At 33.3% G+C, this 27,708-nt stretch overlaps 2 protein-coding genes across 3 annotated transcripts in view; both read right to left on the reverse strand.

Annotated features, from left to right (window-relative positions):
• Positions 1-4,872: 4,872 nt before the first annotated feature.
• Positions 4,873-27,708, reverse strand: part of LOC115883918 (homeobox protein Hox-C4a) — a 66,733-nt gene continuing 43,897 nt past the window's right edge. For both annotated transcript variants that reach the window (XM_030902350.1, XM_030902349.1), the window contains 3 exons: positions 16,198-16,381; positions 13,548-13,790; positions 4,873-5,335 (listed from right to left, as the gene is read on the reverse strand). In XM_030902350.1, coding sequence (XP_030758210.1) covers positions 5,071-5,335; positions 13,548-13,790; positions 16,198-16,381 — 692 coding nt within the window. In that variant the 3' untranslated portion in view covers positions 4,873-5,070. The remainder of the gene's footprint in view (positions 5,336-13,547; positions 13,791-16,197; positions 16,382-27,708) is intronic.
• On the reverse strand, positions 10,623-12,553 carry LOC115883920 (THAP domain-containing protein 1-like). The gene is made up of 3 exons (XM_030902352.1): positions 12,102-12,553; positions 11,174-11,359; positions 10,623-10,940 (listed from the first exon to the last, which is right to left on the reverse strand). Exons 1-3 carry the CDS (start codon positions 12,352-12,354, stop codon positions 10,678-10,680), a joined length of 702 nt encoding a protein of 233 aa, XP_030758212.1. The 5' UTR covers positions 12,355-12,553; the 3' UTR covers positions 10,623-10,677.

Here is a 27,708-nt window from a genome sequence, read left to right on the forward strand (position 1 = left end):
AACAAACTTTCGAGAAAAGACGTACCTAGATGGTAAAATGATTTTTTCTACGACTAGCCTAGAAAATGCAGTTTGACACACGGAAAACTCGATCTGAAATTGGCGGTTTGCAAACTGTTGTGTGCTAAGAATTTAACGCACGACATGTGTCATTTTGCACACGACATGTGCCAATTTTAACATTTTTAATCTCCAATGTTTAGCTGAAACGCCAAACGCAACGCAGCCGTTATAAAAGTGTCATCATTACATCGCAAATTATTTCACAAAACTGGCAAAAACTGAGTGAGTCTGCTGCTAATTTGTAGTCGTAGAAAAAATGGCGTAAAAAACTCGTTCGAAAACTTCTTTATACACTCGTTCGACTTGTCCAAAACAAACTGTCGAAATCGTGTGAAAAACGTCGTTTTCGAAACTCGTTGTTTAAAATACTATTTAAAATCCTTGTTTTGTTAAAATATTCCACAGAGTGTTTCAAACTTTCACCAAAATATCAGCATTGTGTTTTCCCTCGAATAATTGACAGATGGAAACTTCCATTTTTAATTTAGAAGGAGATACTAAAAAGCCCAATAATTTAGCTACAAATTGGTTAAAGAATCATCAAAATCGGCCCAGTAGAACAAAATATATTAAACTTTGAAATACATCAAAATTGATAAATATCTATTTAAAGGTTATTTAGATTTTTTGTATATTGTAACACATAAATGATATTTAAAAGAAAACGGAAACATCAACTAAACTAACGAATTAATGAATTTTTCTACGTCTACATAACGTCTTTTTATTTATGACTGATGTTGATAGCATATAGACACGGACAAAACAAAATTAGGAAAAGAAAGAGAATAAGAACCAGAAAAATTATGCATTTTATTGACCGATCTATAATGATTATTGTTAAGTGATTTTCATATTCCGTTTGATTATCAGTTATTTTTTTATACAAGACGATAAAATAAGCTTTTAAAAATTTTCTCCTAATTATAAAATGGATAAAATACACGAAATTTGGTGATTTTTCAGAAGGTCTGGAATTTTGTAGTGAAGAATATGAAGGTGTTTCAAGGCTCCGTTGAGGAAATTCGCTCTAAAAGTTCTGGCAACACTGCATTGATGAGTCTTTTTTGGTCATTTCATCTGCTTTATCGTTACTCTTGTAAGCCTGGTATTTTATCGTTGACCGAAAAGATTAATTCACAAGCGATGAAATCGCGAGTGAATTAATTTCGGGAGACGATAATGCAATTTTATCGTCGTGTATAAAACAATATTTTTTTCCATAGCGAGTTACGTTTTAAAAAATATTCAGAAATTATTATTTCAAGGAATTTATTACGAGCAGAAAAAATATTATGCTGGATTGGCGTTGGTTTCTATGTAATTTGACAAATTAATAAAGCTGTCTCTTTAGTTGTCAGTTTTGCGTTAACATTTTTTAATTCACTTTAGTGTCGATTGTTGATCAAAACGAAATAAGTAAATTATCAACAGATATTCAGGCTGAGGAGACAAACGCCATATCCAAACTACTTCCATTTAAATCCCGAATAACTTTTGAAAAGGAATACAAAAATTTTCAAAAATGGAAGCAATTAAAAACTGTGCGAGGAGAAATAAAGTTTTTAATCTATCCTCGCTGTTAAAGTACTATTTTTTCTACTATTTTTGATAGATATAAGGTAATTTTAACAGTTGCTATGGAAAAAAATAAATAATTAATAATACCACAAGAGGTTAAATTATTTTCGTTTTTTTTTTCAACCTAATAAATATTTTGAAAATTATATGATACTTTTCTAAAAATATTTATGAACGATAAAATAATTTATATTATTTTTTGTTTCTGTGTGTATATAAAATAAACCAAGAAGAAAACTTTAATATTTGTAAATGACTGTAATAATAATGGTATAAAGTTTTATATTTTTATATTATTTTCAAATACGTACTGTCAACATAAAATTTCTTTTCAATTTTCAACAAAATCAGATTTAAGTATTTGAAAAAAGCAAATTCAAAAAAATTTCTCTATGGTTTTAGAATTTTGAACGTATATTTTTTTGTTTTGTTTTACAGCCTAAGAGTAATATATTATGTATAATACAACAAGAATATTGTCAAATATTATTATAAATATCTTTGTACAGTTAACCTGTTTAATATCCATTTCGTCTTTTGTGTTATGTACAGAATGAGTCCGATGGACTCATGGCTAATCTAATTAAAAACTAATTTTATTTATTTATATAAATGATAGAAGAAAACAAAATATTCAGAAAATTAACATGACTTTTTAAGGCAGTAGAATGCCCATAGTTTTTATTTATTTATCGTGATACACCGTGATACAGAACTTCTAGACCGAGAGCTTCATAAAAAACCTTATCATCGTTACATGACTAATTTTTTGTGTGAAGTATCCTTTTGTGTAACCATTGTGAAATAGTCATGTCTGCCAGCGCGATCCCGGGGCTTAAAGCGGGGGCAGCCAATCGAAAGGGTGAAATTTTGACACTAAAAATATTATAAGGTACACGAGTTATAATTGCCAAATAGCTTTTATTTATTATTAGGAAACGTGTAAAATTGTTGACAGACATTTTTCTGGTGGCGTGAAATGCCGGCAGACAACGCGAAAGAGGCATAGAATTTTGACAAAAGAAAATCATCGCATACATGCATGTCGGTTGGGGGAATGTCATGTTTATTGTTAATTAATTTAAAAAGCCGTATGCAAAAGGGCAGACAAAAAAATCGTTATTGAAATAATAAAAAAATACATTTATAATATAATCGTATATTATATGATTTATCTATACTTAAATGGATGAGGTGGCCAGCGTTCCCCGAATAAAGCGCTAGAGTAATATCGCGCTTTTGATAACTGTCTGCAGCTGATTGAGCCACGATCTTTTTGTCTGCCCTTTTGCATACGGCTTTTAAAATAAATAAATATGACATTTCACCAATCGGCATGCAAATATGCCATAATTTTTTTCATTCTTCAAATTTCATTTTATAATAATTTTTAAAATTTCAAGCCTTTTGTCGCGTTGTCTGTCGGCATTTTAGCGACTAGAAAAATGTCTGCCAACAATTTTCCACGTTTGTTAATAATAAATAAAAGCTATTTTCGCAATTATAACTCATGTATCCTATAATATTTTTAGTGTCAAAATTTCACCCTTTCGATTGGCCGCCCCCGCTTCCCAAGGAGCATCTATCTGACTTCGAACTAAATCTGACCTGAAGAGACGTCAGACTTGTGCAAATTTAGGTCGGGTGCTGGTGATACGACCTGTGACGTCGCTTTCCTATTAATAGCGACGTCGTTGGATCCGAGTCGGTAAATCCAACGATCTGTCGACGTACAAAATAACAACGTACCATTTTTATTAATTTCCCAACGTCGTTCCCACGTTGGCTTGCACGACGTACATATACTTGAACTAGCCCAACGTCTACCCGTTGTCCGAATAGGATACGTCTCACTGATAATCCCTAAAGTAACGTCCAATTATATTTTGTTGTATTTTATGTTCATATTTATAACCTAATTTACGTATCTCTATTTACGTCCGTAAATACAACCCATTAAGTAGCATTTGCGACCTAATGAACATCATGAACATAACCTAATAAAAAGTTTTTGTAAACAAACTTATGCCTAAAAAAACACTAAAAAGGCATTTAGACATTCATCTAGATTTTACAGAAAGAGGTCGAGGCTTTTGCAAAATAATAATAGTAGTAGTGATGTCTTGCCTCCACTCATAAATGATTTTTATCCGGAAGAGATGCTGCATTACACTGGTGCATCTTAATTTCATTTTTTAGCTTAGGAAACCAGCAGACCCCATCCTCCTCCCACATGTGAGGTTAGACTTAAAAAAGTGGCTGCCCATTTTTTTAAGGAGAAAACAAAAACTAAAATATAGTTGTACAAATCCACAAATCACTGATACGCAAAGTGAGGTTACGTGGCCTACGTTGAAATTATATACGTCATAATACGATTGCCGGTCGTCCGGTTTGATGACTTCGGTCGTGTGAGACGACTAATGTTGGAGACCCGGTCGGAATTGGTATATTTTTAGTTCATATTAAGTCGGACACAGAAATCCGCCATTCTTAACACGTATCCGATTGTCAGCCATTTTAAAATCGTTTTTGTTTTTAAAATTTATATTCACATTTCGATTTCTAGTAGAATAATATTGATAAGGTTGAGTTTGGGGGGAACCACAGTACAGTTTTATGATTAAACCAGCTAGAAAATTAAAAAAATATTTTGCGAGTAACTTTTTTATAGATATTTTTATTTCATAAATCTACCTAATATTGAAGGCGCTTGTTGTTTTCCGGAGTATTTTAATCAGATATATCAAAAAAGTGACTTCCGTTGACAAAACTGATGTCTGGATTAATGATTCAGAATTATTATAATATGAAATTAGATAGGCACTTATAGTTATATTCGAGGAGTGACTATGAATCCATTTGTAATTAAGTAGTTTGGTTAGGTTTTTATGTATTCTTGGTAGCGAATATGAAACCAAACGTAACGTAAGTGCTTAGCGACGAATTTTAAGTGACTAAAATCCAACGTAATATGACGTTGGTAATTGGTAGAATTACTTTCCCTATTAGGTCAGATACCGACGTCGAGGCGACCCGAATCTGTATTCCCCATTTAGGGGCAAATAAGAGTCGTCAGGCGGTCGAACCGACGTTGGTACCCGACGTCGGGTTTATTAAACGCGACGTATACACGACGTTAGATAACGTCCAAATGCTACTTGGGTTTATGTCCCGGGATCGCGCTGGCAGACATGACTATTTCATAATGGCTACATAAAAGGATACTTCACACAAAAAATTAGCCATGTAACGATGATAAGGTTTTTTATTTACCCAGCTCTTAGACTATTCGTAATTTTCTGAATATCTTTGCCATTTCTAACCATTTTCATTCGCTCACTGTACACTCACACAAAACACACTACCACACCATTACCCTATACACTACCTACAACATATCCTAAACGCATCTACCCCCTACCATTACAAGGCGGTGAGCCCGTAGTCCGACTTGATGACCAGCGGCTGACCACCGCCACCGGTCAGCCCTCCGCCGCAGCCTGGCGAGGGAGCCAGAGGCGCACCCATATGGCTCATGGTGTGATCGAGCATGGGATTAGTCACGTGATGCAGGGACGTCATGGGATGGGCGTGCGAGTGGCCTGAAATGGAGGTAGCGGCGGTTAGTTGGTGGGGGCTGGTGAGGGACATGTCCAGCATGGTGTCTCCCACGTTGTCGATGGGGTCCCTGGAAGGAAAAGAAACAAGAAATTGTTAGGAATGGTTTAGTTATATTACAATAAATAAAATCTTACCGAAATTTAAAAATATATACAGGGTTGTCCGAACTGTATTCTGGAAAATTTGGCGGTATATTTTCCAGATAAAAATAAGCAAAAAAGTTCGTATAAATGTATGTCCTAAAATGCTTAGTTCGGAGATACAGAGTGCAGAAGTTTCATTTTTATTTCGATTTTTTCCAAATAATTTCTGAAGTAACGTCAGTATTTAATTTGAATGAAAATTGGTATCTGGGAGTTTTTTGATATGAAAAATTTGATTTTGATGTCAGTATGACTCGTAATAGTAGAGGACGCCACCTATATGTGTTTTAAGTGTTTTGAAGAGTAATAAATTTTCGTCCGAACCTGTATAAAACTACTGAGTGAAAAAATATATACATTTCCGTGACTTTTCACGTAAAAGATATCTCTTGGTAAAAATCGTTATGGCGCGTTTAGACTTGAGCACGCACGAGCTGAGCGTGCGCGCACGGCATTCGTTCGCGCTCTCGGCTCCGTTCAAATTAAAAACTTATTTTTCGACGAATGAAGTGATCCATTTGTGCGTGCACAGCAGAGTTGTGTTGGCGAAAATAATGGACGACCAAGAAATAGTCGAGGCTGCAGTCATTGTTATGTACAGCTTAATTAAAAAGCAGAAAAATCGAAAACATCGTCGCTGGTGGCAAACCCAAATTTTTAGAATTCGATATAATTTACTGCAACAACTTAGTGTCTGAGGAGGGCTATGATCAGTTCAAAAACTTTACAAGAATGACCAGACCCGACTTTGAATATTTACAAAATTTAATAACACCAAAAATTACGAACAAAAGATACAAATTTCGGAATAGCAATTTCATTAATATCGACATATTCAATATTAATTTTATTTACAAGATGTTGACATGCGTTTTTTTTTTATTTTTTAATAATACAAAGAATGTTTAACATCCCATAATATAGGCAACTTTTCATATTCTTCAATTAATAATAACGAAGATTCATTGATCCACTCCATAATTTTAATAAAGAAAACGAAAAAAAAATCACACACGCAGGCACAAACGCAGACAAAACAAATTGCCGGTGCAAAGTGAGCGTTCGCGCACGCATAAAATCCCTTTGAGCACGGACCAAAAACCGACACCAGACGGCTCGCGTTCGCGGCTGCTCGCGCACAGGCAGATTCAGAGCGTGCGCGCACAGCCGTTTACACTTGAGCATTCGCGGAGGATCAGTGCGTGCGTGCTCAAGTCTAAACATAAAGTAACACCAAATAGAGTGACATCTAACCATAATCAATTTGAATAATTGTTGCATGTAGCGCCGCCAATGGATGGACTCGGAACTATAGTGGAATAGCGGCACATTCAAATTAACGTATATTAAAAATTTTCTGAATTTTAAAGTTCAACTTATTTGTTGACATATAAAATAAGCTAATTCATTAATTCACACATTGTTCCTATTAATAAATAGATCAAAATTGTATGAAATAATGCGTTAGCATATTTATATGTCAACAAACAAAACATAAGGAAGGAAATAAACTTAACAACTGTGTAATATATTTTATTTGATTATACTCAGTTAACATTATAATATTAATTTAACAGTTTTATACATAAATAACCAGTATTTACAAAATACAATTTAGAAATTTTATTTTTAGTACATAATACAATTATCGGAGAATCATTTTCTAAGTTTTCTGTACCTATTTTGTTTTTTTGTAAATTTGTTAAGGGCCATTAATTTTATTGGATCAACCAATTTTAAATCAGAAACTTTCTGTAAAGCTTTCTGAAATTTAGTGTCTTTGCCAGTCGCTATTAGGTTAACTTTTCGACACCAAAAATAAATACAACATTTGATGGTTAATTGTGTAATTTTTTTGGCAAATTCAGGATGTTGATTACAGCATAAAGATTTTGTATGAATGTTTTTAATTGTATTATGTAATACCAATGATATATTTTTACTATTACAAACCCTTGGTAAGGCATAAAATATGTGGCTCAACATTTGTGCCACAGTATATGTAAATAATTTTGAAGGAATTTGTAGACATGACTGTTCATATCTTCTTGCAATAATAAAATCAATGTCCTCGTCTGACACATTGCCGCTTATAACATGTAAGCAAATTGGACATGATGTATGTTTTTTCAATTTTCTGACTAAATATCCCGATATGTATCTTAAAATACAACGGGATATTTTTGTCTTCCTAGTTAATAACGAGGGCGGTAATATTTGTATATTTTCATTATTTAATTCTAAATCACAGATACATCATGTTCAGTTTCACCCAATAAAAAAGATTTAAAATTACTTAATGATCCTTCAGATTTGTCATCTTCACAATTGGAATGTGGCGAATGTGACGCCATAAAATTATTTATAATCAATGACTTAAATGATTTTTGAAAATGACAAACTGAAGGATTAGTATTTCTTATACCGTGACTGCGAATTAACGAGAAAAAATTTTCTAAACAGTCCTGATTCAAATCTCTTAAACATATGTATGCATTCGGTAATTTAGAAAGAACTTTCTTTTTTAAATTTATGAAACCTTGTAATGTAAAAATTAAATTTTTTATAGAAGGAACTATAACAAACTTTTGTTTTTTCATCGTAAAACTTCATGGTCCTTAAAACATCAATGCTTTGTAGCCAAAATGTTTCATGATCTGAATTCATCTTTAAGGATCCTTTTATCGGTTTGCTTTTTGAGGCCATTTTTGTATGGCTGTTACAGCTATCAAAGAGCTTGTCCATAAATAAAATAAATGATGATGTATCCAGGGCTTCTTGTGGGATGTCAGATATTCCTAGAAAAATAAATATGATTACATAACGAATATGTGTTTAGGCACTGCCAACTTACCCCATTTTGCGATTTTTTCCAAGAGACTGCCCACTTGATAACTAAATACTTGTGTACAATTCTTCACCTTCATTTTATTAATTTTGCCTGGAATGATGTGCTCGTCTGTCAGTTTACTACATATTCTATTCTCTTCTTGGATATCCAGATGATAGAATTTGATTAAATGTTCCCATTTTGCAATACATTTCTTTTCAGCCTTATAATAATGTAGGTCTTTTGTCAATAGATTATTTCTAATTCCTTTAAAAAGATGTGGAATGTCGTAGAGTGGAATGATTTCCTTATTATTCACAAAAAATCCATGTGATTCTATTGTGCTTTCTTTTAACAAATAATTTATTGCTGCCTGATTTGTAGCCCCCTGGTCACAAATTGTACAAATAACTTGAAGGCCTATATTTTGGCAGGCAGCAATCACCTCTTTAATATTATTTTTTAAATTAATTGATTTCACAGGTCCGTTGGAAAAGGTGAAAACAATCGGTTGCTTCCAGTATTTAAATATCCCTTTAATCATAAATACATTAGCATGGTCGGCTAAAGAGGCACATCTGTAGTTACCGTCGTCCACCACTCCATCAATACAGTCATATTTTATATTGTACTGTAAGTTTGTACTTAGTGATATTTCATCAAATATTAACGAGCAGTATTTCTCTTTAGGTGACATTTTTCTTACAGACCTTTGTAATGTTTTGAATAGATTTTCATTCACTCCTGCAGTGAACGGTAAACGATTTAATAATTTTGTCAGTGTTCCTCTTGTAGGTAAAGCAAATATTTTTGACAATAATTTGTATGCTCTTCCACTTGATTTAAAAAATGTAAGTGCCAGTATTTTTTCCTCTAATGTATATCTTCTGGCTTTTGGAAGCAAAGTTTGGTTTCGAATTTGACATGAAATAAATCTGTAAGTGTGGTCATTCACTTTCTCCATAATTTCAGGCATGTGATGCCTAGCTGAGAACTTTTCAGCAGCAGCTAACCTTTGTTGATATGATGTAATCCTTCTTTGTGAATTGCAAATTTTTGCTGACATATTAATAATTCTTTTATACATGTGTTTGGCTTTTGGTGTCAAATCTACTTGTCTTGTAACACCTACTTGTTTTAATATTGATGTATATGGCCTTCCACCTACAACAATCAATATTTAGGACTCAATCCAGACACTAAAACTCAGTTGCAAAGTTTCTATATAATATACTATATACGTATACAGTATCAGATAAATTCTCCATCTTATAGGACTTTTCTCGATTTATCCCATTTAAATTAACCTGTTTCTCTCAAGTATCTTATATTTTTTATATTATCTTATTATTAGTGGAATTTTGAAAAACTTAATTTGAAAAATGTTTCTTTTTTGATTTTATTATCACCTCTTCCGTAGCATTAAATTAAATAAATGTTGTGTTTCTTTAACATTTTAAAACAGCAAAAAATATGACGTTCATTAAAATTCTATCAATAACAATCTATCAAAGAAAACGAAATTATATTACCATAGAAATGCATTTTGATTTTTAGGACTTGAAAAAATTGAACTATATTTTCATATTTTTTTTTATTTTCTCTAAAACAGTCTGGAAATTTGAAAAAGTATAACGGGATTAACTATTTTAGAACAGGCAAACATTTTTGCAAAAAAATGCATTATATTATATTTATATTACTTTAAATTATATATATATTACTTTAAATGCCAAACATGTCAGATACCCAAGAGCAACAGGTTAGATTTTAATGTAACAACAAATTTATTTTCAAGTAAAAACTAAGCCAAAGAAAAATTGCACCTAAGGCAAAAAAAAATAAATCCCATATGATGCGGATATTAGAATACAAGGGCATACGGCCGCTGCTAACACATATAAGTAAACCTAAAGAATCATATACATGTAAAAATATAAGAAATGCACATGCTTACATAAACGTTTATGTGTTTGTAGTCTGTGCCCTTGTTCTCTATTATCTGACACTATACAGGCTGTTCCAAAAAACATGTGCCATCCCTCATGGGGAGATTCCTCATGTAAAAATATATTTATATAATAGAATTTAATAATAAACTAGATTAAATAAATCGCTCTTGCGCGTGCAAAAGGAGACAAACCGAATATCAAAATAAAACTTTTAAAAGGGCCTACACTATTTTGCCAACAAGAGAAGCAAGGCACGTTTTTTTAGAAAAATATTCCAGTGATAACCTATATGCCTGTCGCTGGTGAATATGTTGACACTTTTTAGCATTAAAATTTGACACACTTATAGTAACTTTTACCCTCAAAATTTAATTGAAATCACTAAAAAGCACTTGGAAGAAAAGTATAGTAAAAAAATTAACCCCCAGTATCATTGAAGCAAAGTAAAATTGGACCAGTGTTGATATAAAAATAAATCGGATGTTTAAGTAGGAAATCTCTGCACGAGAAATAGCACATGTTTTTTGAAACACCCTGTATATATATATTTGTTTTTATTACCTGCTGATCCTGTCTTATAAACTATTGGGCTCGTATTTGCAACAGATTTTGTAGCTGTCTTAGGCGATTCATATGCTATATAGTCATGATCCATAAGTGTTGGAACAGAACTCGGTACATCAATTTCATAATCCTCACTTGATGTTCCAGGTTGTGGGATTATATCACTGCTGGCTGATCTTGATGCTAAATAATTTAAAAATTAATTAAGGAAAATTTGAAGAATATTGGAAGAAAATTGTAATAAATTGAAAAAAACACTAAGCAGTTAACCGTCTGTACCTAAGAAACAAAGCAGAATCGGACCAATGTCGATATAAAAATATTATATAAAATAAGTCTTATTTTTATGTATGAAATATCTACACGAGAAATAGCAGGTTTTTTGAAACACCCTGTCTATATATATTTTTTATTACCTGCTGATCCTGTCTTATGAACTATTGGGCTCGTATTTGCAACAGATTTTGTAGCAGTCTTAGGCGATTCATATGCTATATAGTCATGATCCATAAGTGTTGGAATAGAGCTCGGTACATCAATTTCATAACCCTCACTTGATGTCCCAGGTTGTGGGATTATCTCACAGCTGGCTGATCTTGATGCTAAATAATTTAAAAATTAATTAATATTAAACCGAATCCTGATTCAAATAAAAACCAAAGCTTTTTAAATCGAGACAGCTAAATTATAATAGGTATATCCAAAAAAATTGGCAGAGTTATATATTATTTTATAATATCAATGGGCACATTCAGTAAACACACCGGCATTAACCAGTAAGACCAGGTAAGACCTACTGACAACTTTTTATTGAACAATCAAGTTACAAGTAGGTAAATAAACCGGAAATAAAATACTGTAGGCTCTCAAGTGATCGGTGACCACAACCGGTGAATTACCATTGGGCGCATTCAGTAAACACACTGGTATTAACTTGTAAAGACCTACCGATAACTTTTCATTGAACCATTAAGTTACCGGTACGTAAATAAACCAGAAACAAAATACGGTAGGCTCTCAAGTGATCGGTGACCACAACCGGTGAGTTACCATTGGCATTCACTTTAATTTTCTGCACCGGTGTGTTGACTGAAATACTGAATAATAATAATGCTAATAAATCCTTTATTTGCTCAATTACATAAAATGTTTAGCATTGTCAAGGTTTTTTACTGCGCCCATTGGCATCCACTTTAATTATCTGGTGGATTCAGTAAACACACCGGTGGAATAACCGGTGTGTTTACTGAATGTGCCCACTATATACCGTATGATCGAAAAAAACCGGCGTAATATAATAATATAATAATAATATGTAAGTACTCTATCTCTAAATTATCTTACCTGGTAAATATAAAGTTGGAACAGCAGTTCGTTTCAAACCTCGTTTTGTTCCTTCCACAATACAATCACGGGTAAAATGTTTGTCACACACTCTACATAAGCGGTAAATTGTCTCATTGTCCATTGAAAATAGTTTTGCACTGTCGATTTTAACAAGCCACTGTCTAAAAATGGCAGGATCCGACTTCGGAAACCTATGCCGTTTAGGCTTTCCATTAATACATCCAGGAACAGAACACTTTTTCGCAGACATTATTAAGAGTATATAACTTAATATATTAAAGAAAGCAAAGAAAATACTTCGGAAAACACGCTAGCACACACAACTACGCTTAGCCGATAAATGACGAAAAGCGGATGAAAAATGAAAATGTCAAGATGGCGTCCTGGCCATGCCCTCGCTTGTCGTTGCCGTCAGCTGTCAACTGTCACGTCACTTGTCATTCCTGTCGGAATAAATCGCGACAGTAGCGACACAAGTGGCTGGACTAGTCTCTAAACATTATTTGACAGCTGCCCATTGATGAAATTACTCTATTTGGTGTTACTTTATGAAGTCTAAACGCACCATTACAAGCAACCGTTCTTAAGATATTTAAAATGGAAATAGTCAATACATGTCATAATTGACAAAACATAAACACGCTGAGTAGATAGTTATTTGACTGAAATAAAAAATTTGGGATTTTTTTTGTGAATTTTGATAAAACAGTTTCGGTTAAACTTTTGACACAAAAATATTTCAAATGTATCATTTCAGTCTAATGACTATTTAGTCAACAAGTTTAATTTATGTCAATGATGACAGGTATTGATAATTTCGATTCCAAATATCTCGAGAACCATTACTCGTAGCAATTTTTACCAAGATATCTTTTTTACATAAAAAATGTCGTGAATGTATATTTTCTTACTCAGTAGTTTTATGCAGGTACGGATAAAAAGTTATTACTCTTCAAACCAGTTAAAAGTATGCAGGTGGCGCTCTCTACAAGTAGAAGTCATATTGACATCAAAATCAAATTTCTCATGCCAAAAAACTCCCAGACATCAATTTTCATCCAAATATTGACGTTACTTCAGAAACTATTTGAAAAAAGTCGAAATAAAAATGAACATTCTACACCCTGTATCTCCGAAACTAAGCATTTTAGAACATACATTACTATTTTTATAAAAATTAAAAAAAAAATATAAAAATTCCTGATATACCTATTTTCGTAAAATACCGCACGCTCCTGTATATTACTTATGATTGAAATCAGCCATTTTTAGAAAACTGCGATCCCCTTAGCGTTTGCCCCGTTGTTTCAGATCTGTTATTGTCAGACTGAAGTGCAGTCGTCTCAATCAAAAACTCCACACTTTTTTCCGTATCCCCAATATCCATCCACACTACCACAATTCCCCAATATTTCCCTATAAAACATCCCCATTATCACTCACCTCGTCGATCCGTTGTTCTTCCTTTTATCGTTCCCTCCTTGCTGCTGCTGAACGATGCCAGTCTGCGCCTTGCCCCCTCGGCCGCCTTTGCCGCCCCCCTTGCCGCCTCCAGAGGCGGCGGAGGGCGTCGCGCCGCCGGCGCCGTTGGCTCCGGGCGTCGTCGTCGTGACGCCGGCCGGGTTCGTTTTCCGGCGCACGTTTTTCGTGTTGGGCAGCTTGTTGTCCTTTTTCCATTTCATCCGTCTGTGAGAAGGAAAATAGGAAGGTTTTTAGTAAAAAGTTATAACTATTAAAGTTAAAAATGTTTCTGTTTTATAAATACTTTTTTTTCTGAGATTGAAAAACCTAGAAAAGGACTAGATTTGTGTGTCTGAAAACGTTCTATCGTCTATCGTCTCAGATGCAAAAAACTCAGATGCAAAAAACGCAACGGAAGAAATTTTGGTTAAATTTAAAGTGTTATATTTTTTTGTTATTTTTAGCCCTAATTTTATGATTATTTCTAAATCTGTTTGGGTAATATTCAATTCCATTTTTAAAATTTCAAACAATAAAGGTTGCTATCTCCAGAAGTATATTTTTATTTCTTATTTCTGCAAGACGAATATCTGCTATCTCCCTATTGTGTCTGAAAAAAATGATGTAACACGGAATATTCAGTTATATTGTTTCTCAGCGAATAAAATTCTTATCTCTTTATCATATTAACGCATGAAAATACTTCCTACATGTCTACATATTTTTTTGTGCCGTTTTTTTGCTCTCCTGTAAAATTAGGAATAATGGAGTTAGCAGTTTATCACATTTCACCGACGATATGACGAGATGTATTGTCGTCATATTACACTGCATTGGATACTCTATACTAAATTAAAAAACTTAAACACTAACAATACAGTCCGGCTTTTGATAAACATTAATAACGATAACAGAACTAACGATATTAAAGAAAACATCTGTAATACTAAAGTACCGTTACTGTAGTCCGTTCAATTTAATGATGCTTCGCGATCTCTAACCCTCCTGCCAAGCATTTGCCAAACGTCGAACATGATGGGCAGTTCATAGTAGTATACAGGGTGTTTCAAAACAAATGCGAAAAACTTCAGGGGGTGATTCCTTGTTCAAAATAAAGGGTAGTTTGCTTCATAAACGTTGGGTCAAAAGTCAACCATTGGGGAGATATCGCAGTACAAAGATGGCGGAAAAATAATGTTTTCATTTTTTATCTTTAACGAAAAGAGCTAAACTTATGAAATTTTATGGAAGCGTTACTGTTATGAAAACACACTTTCTGGTACTTTGTTCACTTTTTTAAAATGAGTGGAAGGGGTTGAAATAAACTACCCTTATCATTCTTGTTAACAAAATTTAAAGAAAAATCTTATCAAACACATGTAAAAAATTAATTTGGATAATTTAGTTTGTTTAGAAACTTTTTAAAAAACTTGTGTTTTTTGATAAAACTCACCGATTTGAAATTAAAAATGTCAAGACAAAAAACGTTTTTAGATAAAGAATCTAGTGGGCTGCTTTATTTTTTTAGGAAAAAACCTAGTCGGCCGCTATCACTTTTTAGGATGTTTCTAATATTATTTTATTTGACATTACTCTACTGCAATACGTTATTATCTTACGATCAATTAATTATTCCGAAGCCTTTTTATGATCTATTTAATTGCGTAAAAAAAGGAGTCCTGACATGTAATGCTTTACATTTTATTTTTTAATTTCAAATCGGTGAGTTTTATCAAAAAAATATAAGAGATAAGAAAGTTTCTAAACAAACTAAGCAATCCAAATTATTTTTTTTGTATGTGTTTGATAAGATTTTTCTTTAAATTTCGTTAACAATAATGATAGCTATTGATAAGCAAACTACCTTTTATTTTGAACAAGAAATCACCCCCGAAAGTTTTTCGCATTTGTTTTGAAACACCCTATATAGTTTACAATAATCACCAAAGCCACCTTGTCACATTGAAAAATAGCTTCAAAAAGAAATGAAAATTGAAAAATGCGGCGGCAATTTCATTTTGCTCTTAAAAATTAACCAAAGCATGTATTGACATGATCCAAAAAACAAAATGCTCAAGAGACATAGTTCTCACCGTAAAATTATATTTTAGGAAAATTTGCACACAAAATTATAGCAGAGGGTGTTTTAAAGTTAGGGTAAAAAAACAACCCCTTGATTAACCCTGTATAATATGGCAAATACTAAAGTTTACATAAAACTGAGTTTACGTATTAAAGTTGATATAATATATATACAATTATACACATATACAATTATATACAGCTTGCTAAAAGATTCATGAAAACAAGGCTAAAAATAACAAAAATACAACACGTTAAAATTTTACCAAAAATTTCACCGTTGCGTTTTTTGCATCTGAGTGTACAATTAGTGTTAATTATAATTATTGTTTTGTTTCCAATAATTAAATGCGTTCTCACTCTTAAGTTTGTATTTATTCTCCATTTACTATTTTTTCTGTGCATTTCTAAAGCACTCTCTTAAGATTTAATAAATAACTTAAGGGACCTAATAATATAACTAGGTAACAGAATTCGAAAATTTCGTAAGGCCTTTTTGGATTACCTAGCTGTGACCTAGCATAGAACCGAACCAAAAACATATAATTACCTATTCTGAAACCATATTTTGATCTGCCTCTCGCTCAGCACCAGCGTGTGCGCTATCTCTATCCTCCTCCTCCGGGTCAGGTACCGGTTGAAATGGAACTCCTTCTCCAATTCGAGGAGCTGGTGCCGGGTGTAGGCCGTCCTCTGCCTTTTCGGTTCCATGCCCGGCGTGAAGGTAACATTTGCTGAAACAAGAACCATTTTTTAATTTTGAAGTTTAATGATGGGATTTCTGACGAGAAAAGGGCAGAGGTCTTGTTTTGAAATGGTCTGAAGGAGAATGGTTGACTTCAAAAAGAATGAGGTTATAGAATCTATGAAGATCTAGATTTAGAAATTTAATTTTATTAAGGAAATTGTTCACAAATTTTATTTTTTCCATAGCAACTGTTAAAATTGTCTTGTATCTATCAGAAATAGTAGATAAAATAGTACTTTAACCGCAAGGGTAGATTAAATGATACTTTAATAGCGAGGATAAGTTAAAAATAGGTTATAGGTTTTTCTTCTCGGACGTTTTTTAATTGCTTCCACCCAAGTAGCATCTATCTGACTTCGAACTAAATCTGACCTGAAGCGACGTCAGACTTGTGCAAATTTAGGTCGGGTGCTGGTGATACGAACTGTGACGTCGCTTTCCTATTAAAAGCGACGTCGTTGGATCCGAGTCGGTAAATCCAACGATCTGTCGACATACAAAATAACAACGTACCATTTTTATTAATTTCCCAACGTCGTTCCCACGTTGGCTTGCACGACGTACATATACTTGAACTAGCCCGACGTCTACCCGTTGTCCGAATAGGATACGTCCCACTGATAATTCCTAAAGTAACGTCCAATTATATTTTGTTGTATTTTATGTTCATATTTATAACCTAATTTACGTATCTCTATTTACGTCCGTAAATACAACCCATTAAGTAGCATTTGCGACCTAATGAACATCGTGAATATAACCTAATAAAAAGTTTTTGTAAACAAACTTATGCCTAAAAAAACACTAAAAAGGCATTTAGACATTCATCTACATTTTGCAGAAAGAGGTCGAGGCTTTTGCAAAATAATAATAGTAGTAGTGATGTCTTGCCTCCACTCATAAATGATTTTTATCCGGAAGAGATGCTGCATTACACTGGTGCATCTTAATTTCATTTTTTAGCTTAGGAAACCAGCAGACCCCATCCTCCTCCCACATGTGAGGTTAGGCTTAAAAAAGTGGCTGCCCATTTTTTTAAGGAGAAAACAAAAACTAAAATATAGTTGCACAAATCCACAAATCACTGATACGCAAAGTGAGGTTACGTGGCGTACGTTGGGATTATATACGTCATAATACGATTGCCGGTCGTCCGGTTTGATGACTTCGGTCGTGTGAGACGACTAATGTTGGAGACCCGGTCGGAATTGGTATATTGGTAGTTCATATTTAGTCGGACACAGAAATCCGCCATTCTTAACACGTATCCGATTGTCAGCCATTTTATTTTTTTTTGTTTTTAAAATTTATATTCACATTTCGATTTCTAGTAGAATAATATTGATAAGGTTGAGTTTGGGGGGAACCACAGTACAGTTTTATGATTAAACCAGCTAGAAAATTAAAAAAATATTTTGCCAGTAACTTTTTTATAGATATTTTTATTTCATAAATCTACCTAATTTTGAAGGCGCTCGTTGTTTTCCGGAGTATTTTAATCAGATATATCAAAAAAGTGACTTCCGTTGACAAAACTGATGTCTGGATTAATGATTCAGAATTATTATAATATGAAATTAGATAGGCACTTATATATTATATATTATATATAGGCACTTATATATTCGAGGAGTGATCATGAATCCATTTGTAATTAGGTAGTTTGGTTAGGTTTTTATGTATTCTTGGTAGCGAATATGAAACCAAACGTAACGTAAGTGCTTAGCGACGAATTTTAAGTGACTAAAATCCAACGTAATATGACGTTGGTAATTGGTAGAATTACATTACATATTAGGTCAGATACCGACGTCGAGGCGACCCGAATCTGTATTCCCCATTTAGGTGCAAATAAGGGCCGTCAGGCGGTCGAACCGACGTTGGTACCCGACGTCGGGTTTATTGAACGCGACGTATACCCGACGTTAGATAACGTCCAAATGCTACTTGGGCATTTTTGAAAATTTCTGTATTCCTTTTCATAAGTTATTCGGGATTTAAATGGAAGTAGTTTGCATATGGCGTTTGTCGCCTCAGCCTGAATATCTGTTGGTAATTTACTTATTTCGTTTTGAACCATTTTCGGCTCCAATTCAATCAGCAATCGACACGAAAGAGAATTAAAAAATACTGATTCAAAACTGACAACTAAATGAACAGCTTTATTTATTTGTCAAATTACATAGAAACCAACGCCAGCCCAGCACAATATTTTTTCTACTCCTGATAAATTCATTGAAATAATAATTTCTGAATATTTTTTAAAACTATGGAAAAAAAATTATACACGGCGATAAAATTGCATTATCGTCTCCCGAAATTAATTCACTCGCGATTTTATCCCTCATAACAAAGATTTGAGCAATTTTATAACAAACGGAAATATTTTTTTTTTGCTCCCTGTATAATATCCTATCAATTGATTTAGTCATACCCAATATACCGACTTTTCTTAACCTATTATTTAAAAAATATTCAATTCATGATTCTACCAATGCTTATTCAGGATCAATTTTCTTCTCAATTTAACACATGTCTTATTTTTTATCTCGAAAACCATTAAAGATTGGTATAGAATAGTATAACAGAAAAATTAATAGATATTAAAGTAATTTCCAAAAATGCAATAATATACTGGATGTTCGATTTAAAATAACAAAGATTGTACTACTTTTTAAATGAAACGGCAACACTGTAACGCTGAAAATAATTTACGTAGATAGAGCACGTGATTTTATGTAAAAATCCAAATTTTCAAAAAAATCGGTTAACAGGTTTTGCACAAAAGGTCCAACATACCATCGATGTGAATCACCCTGTAGGTATACTATTAAAATGAAACTTCATAATTATTAAAGTTCATAGTAACATTATACATTAAATATAATCACACAAAAAGAATATTAACTTAATCCCTATGATTATTTATTTTAAATATTTTTTGTTGTATAATATTTATATTTAAATTATTATATAATACAAACTTCTACTTTTGAGCTATAATCATATATTTCTCTAAATAATAATAACATATACAATATTATTCTATAGGTACTTTTCAATTATAGAACGTAAAAGAAATACAAATTTTTCCATCTGAAGAACGACGAATTAAATGAATCGGTAAAAACTGTGGTAAAGTTGGCTCTCACCTGACGGAGAAAAAGTAAACATCGCATAGCAAGTCGCGCGTCGTGCTATCAAAAAATAGATTAATTGTTGTTTGGATTGTTGTCTTTTCGGATAATTAAGAAGTTCTTTTAGTGAAAAATGTGAAAAAAGTGCTTAAAAGTGTTTTGAAACCGTCAATGAAGGATGTAAGTACGATATTTTACTTTAATTTACGTAGGGCATGATTTTTACGTAAGGTGTTTAACAATTTTTATATATTTAACTATTTTTCATCGTATTATTTGGCCATTTTGATTATCTGCTAAACTGAAAAATATTATACTTATGTTGGATAATTATAAGTTAATTAAGTAAAAATAAATCCTTGCAATTTGGTTAGAAAAATATTTGTATTTATAAAGATAGGTTATAAATCTGAAAACTATCGGAAACGTGTGAATAAGTACTTACATTTTTGTATAATTTTACTGTCCAACCATGTGATTTTGACAAACACGTATACCGAGTGATATACATATACAGACTGATCCTGATATTCTGTAGATAAAAATAAGTGAAAAAGTTCGCATAAATTTATGTTCTAAAGTGCTTATAATATACAGGGCGTAGAAACTTCATTTTTGTTTCGATTTTTTCCAAATTATTTCTGAACTAAGATAGATATTTGGTTGAAAATTGGTGTCTGGGTATTTTTTGACATGAGAAATTTGGATTTTAATGTCAATATGACCCCAACTTATAGGGTCCACCTACATTCATCTACATATTTGTGAACTGTTTTGAAGAGTAATAACTTTTCCTCCGTACTTGTTATTAATTAATTAAATACTGAGTGAAAATATACAGGGTGGTCCGAACTGTATTCCGGAAACTTCGGCAGCATATTCTGCAGACAAAAATAAGTAATAAAGTTCGTATAAATGTAGGTGTAGTAAAAAAAAATCTAGGAAACTAATTTCGGAGATACAGGGTGTAGAAGTTTCATTTTTATTTCGATTTCCAAATAATTTCTTAAGTAACGTCAATATTTGGATGAAAATTGGTGTCTGGGAGTTTTTTGACATGACAAAATTGATTTTGATGTCAATATAACTCCTATTTGTAGGGGGCGCTACCTACATGTGTTTTAGCTGTTTTGAAGAGTAATAACTTTTTTTCCGTACCTGTATAAAACTTCTGAGTTAAAAAATATACATTTACGACGGTTTTTACGTAAAAAATATATGATAAACGATTCCTTACTTCGAAAACCTCTATAAGTTCAATTTTTGCAACAATTATATTTATAGCCTATTTCAATAAATACTTCAAAGTCTTTTATAATTAGAATAAGTGGGAGGGGGGTTAATCTCGGCGACCTTAGAGATCTATTGTGTCCCCCTTTCTTGAGTTATAACTCATCATACAGTCCCAGGACTTCCTACGGAGACCCGTGTGCCTCACAGTCGAAGAGCTACGACCCAGGCCGGGTAGACGAAACGGTAGCTTGTGTCGCCTGTTGGGTTTAGAGGTAGGAGGTAGGCTCCCGACCCTTGGAGGAGGTGGTAGCTTGTATGCCACTTGCGGAGAATGGTCTCACGCATGTGTCAGCCACCTCTCCTGTAGTTCTCTTTGGGTTTGGCCCCTTGGAACTTTCATTGTTACTGTTCCCAGTGTCGCTAGGGGGTTTCCCCACAGCTTCACCGGTGATGTTTTTATTACTATTGTTATCAGATCTCATAGTGTTCCTATGAGTCGCTAGGGACAGTCGGTCCACTTCTACAGAGCACCGCATGTAGAAGTAAGGGGTAAAATACAATGGGGTGCCCCAAGGTTGAGGCTGTCCGTAGCCCCGCTCGGTATCGTTATATGTCTTGGTGCAATTCCCTGACCACGACACTACAGTCAGGGACAAGACGATGAGTGAGATGCTTCTTAGACCAAGCCAAGTGCTAGAGGGGATTCCCCCAGCACCTGGCCAGGAGCTTCCCCACCAACGACAAGGTCTTGCATCTCCTAGGGGAAGCATCTCCTAAGGGAAGCTTCAAAGTCTTATTGTAAGACAAAATCTACTGTTGAACAAATATAGGAAGAGACTTGGGGATAGCAACGGTCGCGTGTTATTTTATATTTCTCACGTCTCTAGCTATAGCCTTGTTAAGTTGTAATTATTGTGATTATTGCATCTGTGGTCAATTTTTTTTACGATTAATTCGAATAGAGCTCACTTGAAAAAGTTTATTGTTTCTCTTATGAAAACAGGTTTTGGGTACACAAGCGATTTTCAAAGTAAGGTATCGTAAGGCATTATTGCAACTAAATTCATCTAAGTCTCTCACGCTTTGTCTAACGAGAAGATTCATGAAAGTGACAGTTGTGTCTCGTGCTTGGCTCGTTCAATTCAATCGTTTAAAGTTAATTGTTTTTCGTTAACACGGCAGTATAATGTCTAGTTCGTCGGAAGAAACCGTAAATGAACTAGCTCCCATATTGACCCTAATATAATATGTCTTATTTCACTGTATGTTAATAACATACACTAAAATGATCCTCACGGTAATAAAACATTGTTTTTTTCCCTGAAAATTCAAATATTTCACGCCGTGCAGTGGCAAGCCATTTTTTCTTAATTTTCTTTTTTATTTCGAACACACATAAATACTTTATCAGGCGGCGAACGGGTAGTATTTTTACATATATGTAGGTACAAAACGTTAGTTAGTATTTAAGTTTAAAGTTAGTAGATATATTACTTTAATTTATCAAGACTAAACGATTTAATTAAATGTCATACGATACATCTCTGAATTTACAAAGATATCAAATTTTAAACTCACCCCATAGATTTATGAAGTTAAAGATGTAGCAAAGACCACTGCGCATCCTGCCAGTTTCCCACTCCAGGATTCCAAGCGCTCGGACCAATGAATAACATTTATTTGAATAACGCGCCGACTGGGGCCGATGAGCTGTCAACCGACTCTATTTTCTGCCATTTTCGTTGTGTCAGCTGTGTGTTTACAGTCGTTCTAGTGGCTTTGTTTGTGTTTAATTTGGACTTACTATTGTTTAAAAATGCCTAGGTGTGTTGTAAAAAACTATTATTTAATAAAGTGCCAATTACTATCGGGATAAGACTGATGTGCATTTATTTCGGTAAGTAATATGAAATTTGATAATTTAAAGTAGCCATGTTGTTTTCTGTTTTAACTTTGTACAGGACAGCATTTAGTACGTTTTCAATTTTTTATTAAATTAATGGAATCAAAATTGATAATTGCAGGAAAATCAGTTACAGTTTTCTAGATTAATAGAATAATTTCCTTATAAATATATGGAGTTCATTCTCACTTTTATTTCAGATGTTATTGACACGAAACAGTATAATAAATTAGAAATTATTTTAGTTATTAATGTCTGTATATCTAATCTAGATTTTACTTACTATCTTATCTAGCCTTTTACTTTAGCTTTTACTGCATATCTAACCTATACCTGATTTATTTTAATAGGAATTATCTAAAATAAATTGGGATAGTACTTACTATAAAAATTTATTGCATTTATTACAACATTGAATTTAGAACCAAATAATCTAAATCACAATAAACCGTTAATATTCATACTGGCAATGCAGTAATAAAATCGCGTCATTTCAACGGATTTAGATTTTAATAAATTTAAAGACATGGGTTCGATAGCAAAAACGCATCTATCTGTTTAAATACAACTTAATATTTGGCATAAAGTGCTCGTTAGCATATATTAGCAAATAATTTTCGAAACTCTGGCCAATGAACGGCAAAAACGTGAATCTATTAAATGGAAAATACAATAGGGAACTAATTAGGTGTGCTCTTTTAGTTAGTACTATTATAAACACAACTGCGCTGTAGTACAAGATTTAATTGTATAAATTTTTATTTTCCTATTTATAAAGTGTTTTTATTCTTTATCCCCTAGCACATACTGGGTGTTAAAAAAGTCATATTAAGTTTAATGTTTAAGATTTTCACTGCAATTTTTTTGTATCATCATTGTCAACATTTTCAGTTTATTCGACCATTTCCAAATATGACATAGCGTCCCTTATTTATTTAGAAAATCTCCTTGTAATTTGGCCCGTTATTGTCAATTTTTAGCTAATAGCATGCTCCTATATTCTTCCTTTAGGACATGCCAGACCTTGCCGTTGGAGAGCTCCTATTCAGGTGCTAGGAAGAATGTTTTAATTATTTTGACCAGTGGTTTTGATTGGCGTTGTTGACAGGTGAATAATTCGAAATTGCTAGCTAGTGCCATCACATTGGAAACAAATGTAATAAAGCAATATATAGATTTCGAATGTGTTTCCTATTTGTGACATACCGTTTCCATTTAGTGTCAAGAAACAGACACAATTGTTAGAAACATTACCTAATATGTGTCCAAAAATTCTACTTGGGTGTTATTCCCAGGCATATTTCATTCCATCGAAGGTTGTGTGACCGATGTAACGATGAATGTGGTATAAGCGGTAATGAGAATGTGGTATAAGCAGAAAGGCAAATAACTTGGCTTATAAGCCCGTACTATATCGATATTATACGGTGCAAAGCTGCATATAGCGACCGACCCATATAATAATGCGTAATATCTATTATTGCATTTTCTAATGGCGAATATTACCGACTCACCGTAAATCGTATAAATGCTCTCGTAATACTATACATAGCGTTGCCCGTTAACATCAGTGTTTTAGCGGACCGGTCGTGTATCGCCCGCACCAACACACTTGCAACCGGTTAAACTAATTCCGCGCGAGTGAGTGTAACAGTTAATTGTGGAGGGAGGGGAGAATGTTTTAATCCCCCTTTTTATTCACCCAACGCTGTCAATTTGGTTTTGTAACCGTGTGTCGCCGTGTTTGGTGTGGATAGTCGACAATCTATGGTTTTGAAGTTACGCAGGGTGGCCCAAACTGTTTTCCGAAAACTTCTGCAGCATATTTTGCAAATAAAAATAAGTAAAAAAGTTCGTATAAATGTATGTCCTAAAATGCTTAGTTTCGGAGATACAGGGTGCAGAAGTTTCATTTTTATTTCGATTTTTTCCAAATAATTCATGAAGTATCATCGATATTTGAATGAAAATTGGTGTCTGGGAGTTTTTTAACATGAGAAATTTGATTTTGATGTCAATATGACTCCTACTTGTGTAGGACGCCACCTATTATTACTACATATTTTTTAACTGGTTAGAAGAATAACAAAATTTCGTCCGTACCTGCATAAAACTACTAAGTAAAAAATATACATTTTCGACGATTTTTACTTAAGAAAGGTCTCTTGGTAAAAATCGCTACGCTTAATGGTTCTCGAGCTATTTGGAATCGAAATTATCAATACAACAGGCATTGATTTCATCATTGACATAAATGAAATCATAATTTTGAAATGTTTTTGTGGCAAAAGTTCAACTGTTTTATCATCATTTTTTCCCAAAAAATTGTGATTAATTTAGAAAAATAAAAATTTCCCAAATTTATTATTTCGCTCAAATAACAATCTACTCAACGTGTTTATTTTTTGTCAATAATGACATGTATTGACTATTTCCATTCTAAATATCTTGAGAACGGTTGATCATAGTGATGTTTACCAAGAGGCATTTTTTGTACGGACGAAAAGTTATTACTCTTCAAAACTTCAAAGCAGTTTAAACACATGTAGGTGGCGTCCCCTACAAATAGGAGTCATATTGACACCAAAATCAAATTTCTGATGTTAAGAAACTCCCATACAACAATTATCATCAAAATATTGACGTTACTTCAGAAATTATTTGGAATAATCGAAATAAAAATGAAACTTCAACATCCTGTATCTCCGAAACTAAGCATGTTAGGACATATATTTATTCAAACTTTTTTACTTATTTTTATCTGCAGAATATGCTTGCAAAATTTCCGGAATACAGTTCGGACCACCCTGTATATTACAGTGGACAGTACCTTCGGTGTTACAACTGCAAAATAAGACAAATTCATCACAATATACCAAAACACTTTGCTCTTGCACTGGACTCGCGTTTTGCTAACCATTTTAGCCTAATCACCAGATGACTAGAACTAAACTAATATCTACAAATTAAGAGTTTAACAATTCTTTAAAAAGTGTATAGGTATAGAGCAGAGACAATTAATTTATTGTAAATTTTGATAGAGGGATAAGAATTTTAAAATATTTACTGCTAAAATTACGAGGTAATAAGCTTGTTTAAAACCCAGCTGCAGCGGGAGTGGGTACATTACCCCCCATCCCCCGAAAAATCGATGGTACTATTTGGAAAACATATTCCCGGCTTGAGCTAATAAGTACCGGAGCAACGCTCTTTCTGGCGGTAACGTCGCGTTAAGGTGTCTGGATGAGGTTTTACCCACACACCGCATCGTTTTCTCCGTGGCTGAAATTTCAGGCATGTCTCAAACGGAGCTGCTGCCTATTCCTCCTTTCTTCCTTTTATATATAATCTACTTACGCCCTCTTAATTAATGCCCTAGACAATTTATTCTAGAAGGCTTTAGTTGTTATGGGAAATAACATACCAGTTAGTGTAAAAAGTAGAAGATATGTTGAAGAAAGCAGCTTGGGTATTTCGCAAATGAAAGAAAAATCTAAAAAATATCGTGCAACAAAGTTGAAGAGGTAATATTTTGGCCAACTGTATAACAAACAATTTAAATGAAATAATAAAGGGACCTACGTTGTGTTAAAAACTATTTTTTATTGTGACTTACCTTGGATGCGTATGTAGATCAAACGCTAAATTTATAAATAGCTCTACTTAATTTTGTTAAATTAAATAAAAGGTACCCTGCCTGGAATTTACAAGTAAAAGAGCACGATAGAAAAAGCATTAATCACTATTCTTAAGAATTCAACTATGAAGTGAACTTTAATAAAAGAGAAATAATCTTCTTCTTCTTTTACTTATTTAAGATCTAGTCGATCTGTTAATTTTAAGGTTGCCTCTGTAGGAGTTCTTGGGAGATGGACTGCCAATTTTATTGTCTCCATCTTTTTGGAGGTCTTCCCAGCTGTCTCTTACCCATGGGCTTCTCTTCAGGAGCTATGCGTGGTAGCTTGTTTTCTTCCATGCGTTTTACGTGTGCGAACCATTGTCTTTTTCTTTGCCTACTCCATCTCATTACGTCCTGTATTTCACATTGTTGTCATTATGGTTCTTAAGTTCTTCATTTCAGCGACTCTTAATATGCTTTTGGTCTTGTTTGTTTTCTCTGGTCTTGTTTGTTTTCTCTTGTCTGGTGCAGGTCTTATAAATTTTAATTTTGCTGTCTGTTCGCATGAAGGGGTTTATTCACACTATTTGCCTCAGACATACTGACATGGCCGTTGCTTTGTTTATCTGGCTTCTCAGATCTTTCTCTGGATCATGGTAGTGCAATATATCTATTCCTAGGTAACTGAACTGTGATACTTGACAATAATTTTGTTTTCTACTACCAGTTTGCATCTTACCGGCTCTTTAGATAAAGTTAGGAAGTTTCATTTAGATTTTTCTGTAGAAATAATCATAATAATACAAAAACTGTCCTCATACCAAGGTTTGTTGTCTAATACATTCAAAACTGAAGTGTTTTTTGTTAGTTTTATAGGTCTCCACCCGCAGATACTAAGGTCTCTGGTTTTGAAGCTCAAAATTATTCACAGCATAAATCGATTCCATTAAATCCAAACACATGTTATATAATGTAATTCTCAGATGAAATATATAAAATCTTTAGCACAGAATATTACAACAGGAAATTGAAATATATTGCTTTAGTTAACACTAGCTAAATAATGAGAGAACGTTTACTTTACCTTCAATAACATTCTTTATCACAATAACCAAAACTTAGTTTTTTTCGATCATATTGTATTATATTGATGCTTTGAGCGATTGTTATATTTATGGTATTCTTGTCTGTCCAAGAAAGATTTTAAGTAAGATAGATGTAAATTTTGTTCTATTTTAAAGATTAGTCAAAGGTTTCCAATTCAATACTCCACCGAATATCCAGCCAGTTCAATAACTTATTTACATGTGTGTATCGATCACAGTTCAGCAAGGTTCAGCAAAGTCTTCTATTCATAATCACAGTTCAGCAAAGTTCTCTATTTTAAAATAATTGAATTGATGCCTTCTAACAAATAAACC

The sequence above is a fragment of the Sitophilus oryzae genome, unplaced genomic scaffold (genome assembly GCF_002938485.1).
Source record: "Sitophilus oryzae breed Bouriz unplaced genomic scaffold, Soryzae_2.0 scaffold_2006_pilon_pilon, whole genome shotgun sequence".
NCBI lineage: Eukaryota > Metazoa > Arthropoda > Insecta > Coleoptera > Curculionidae > Sitophilus > Sitophilus oryzae.

Bases quoted from the DNA above. Each gene is read 5' to 3' on its own strand.
- LOC115883920 (XM_030902352.1), bottom strand. From the start codon at position 12,354: ATGTCTGCGAAAAAGTGTTCTGTTCCTGGATGTATTAATGGAAAGCCT. The intron at 11,360-12,101 runs GTAAGATAATTT...TAAATTATTTAG, and splicing joins TCCAACTTTATATTTACCAG to CATCAAGATCAGCCAGCTGT. The intron at 10,941-11,173 runs GTAATAAAAAAT...TAAATTATTTAG, and splicing joins TCATAAGACAGGATCAGCAG to CATCAAGATCAGCCAGCAGT.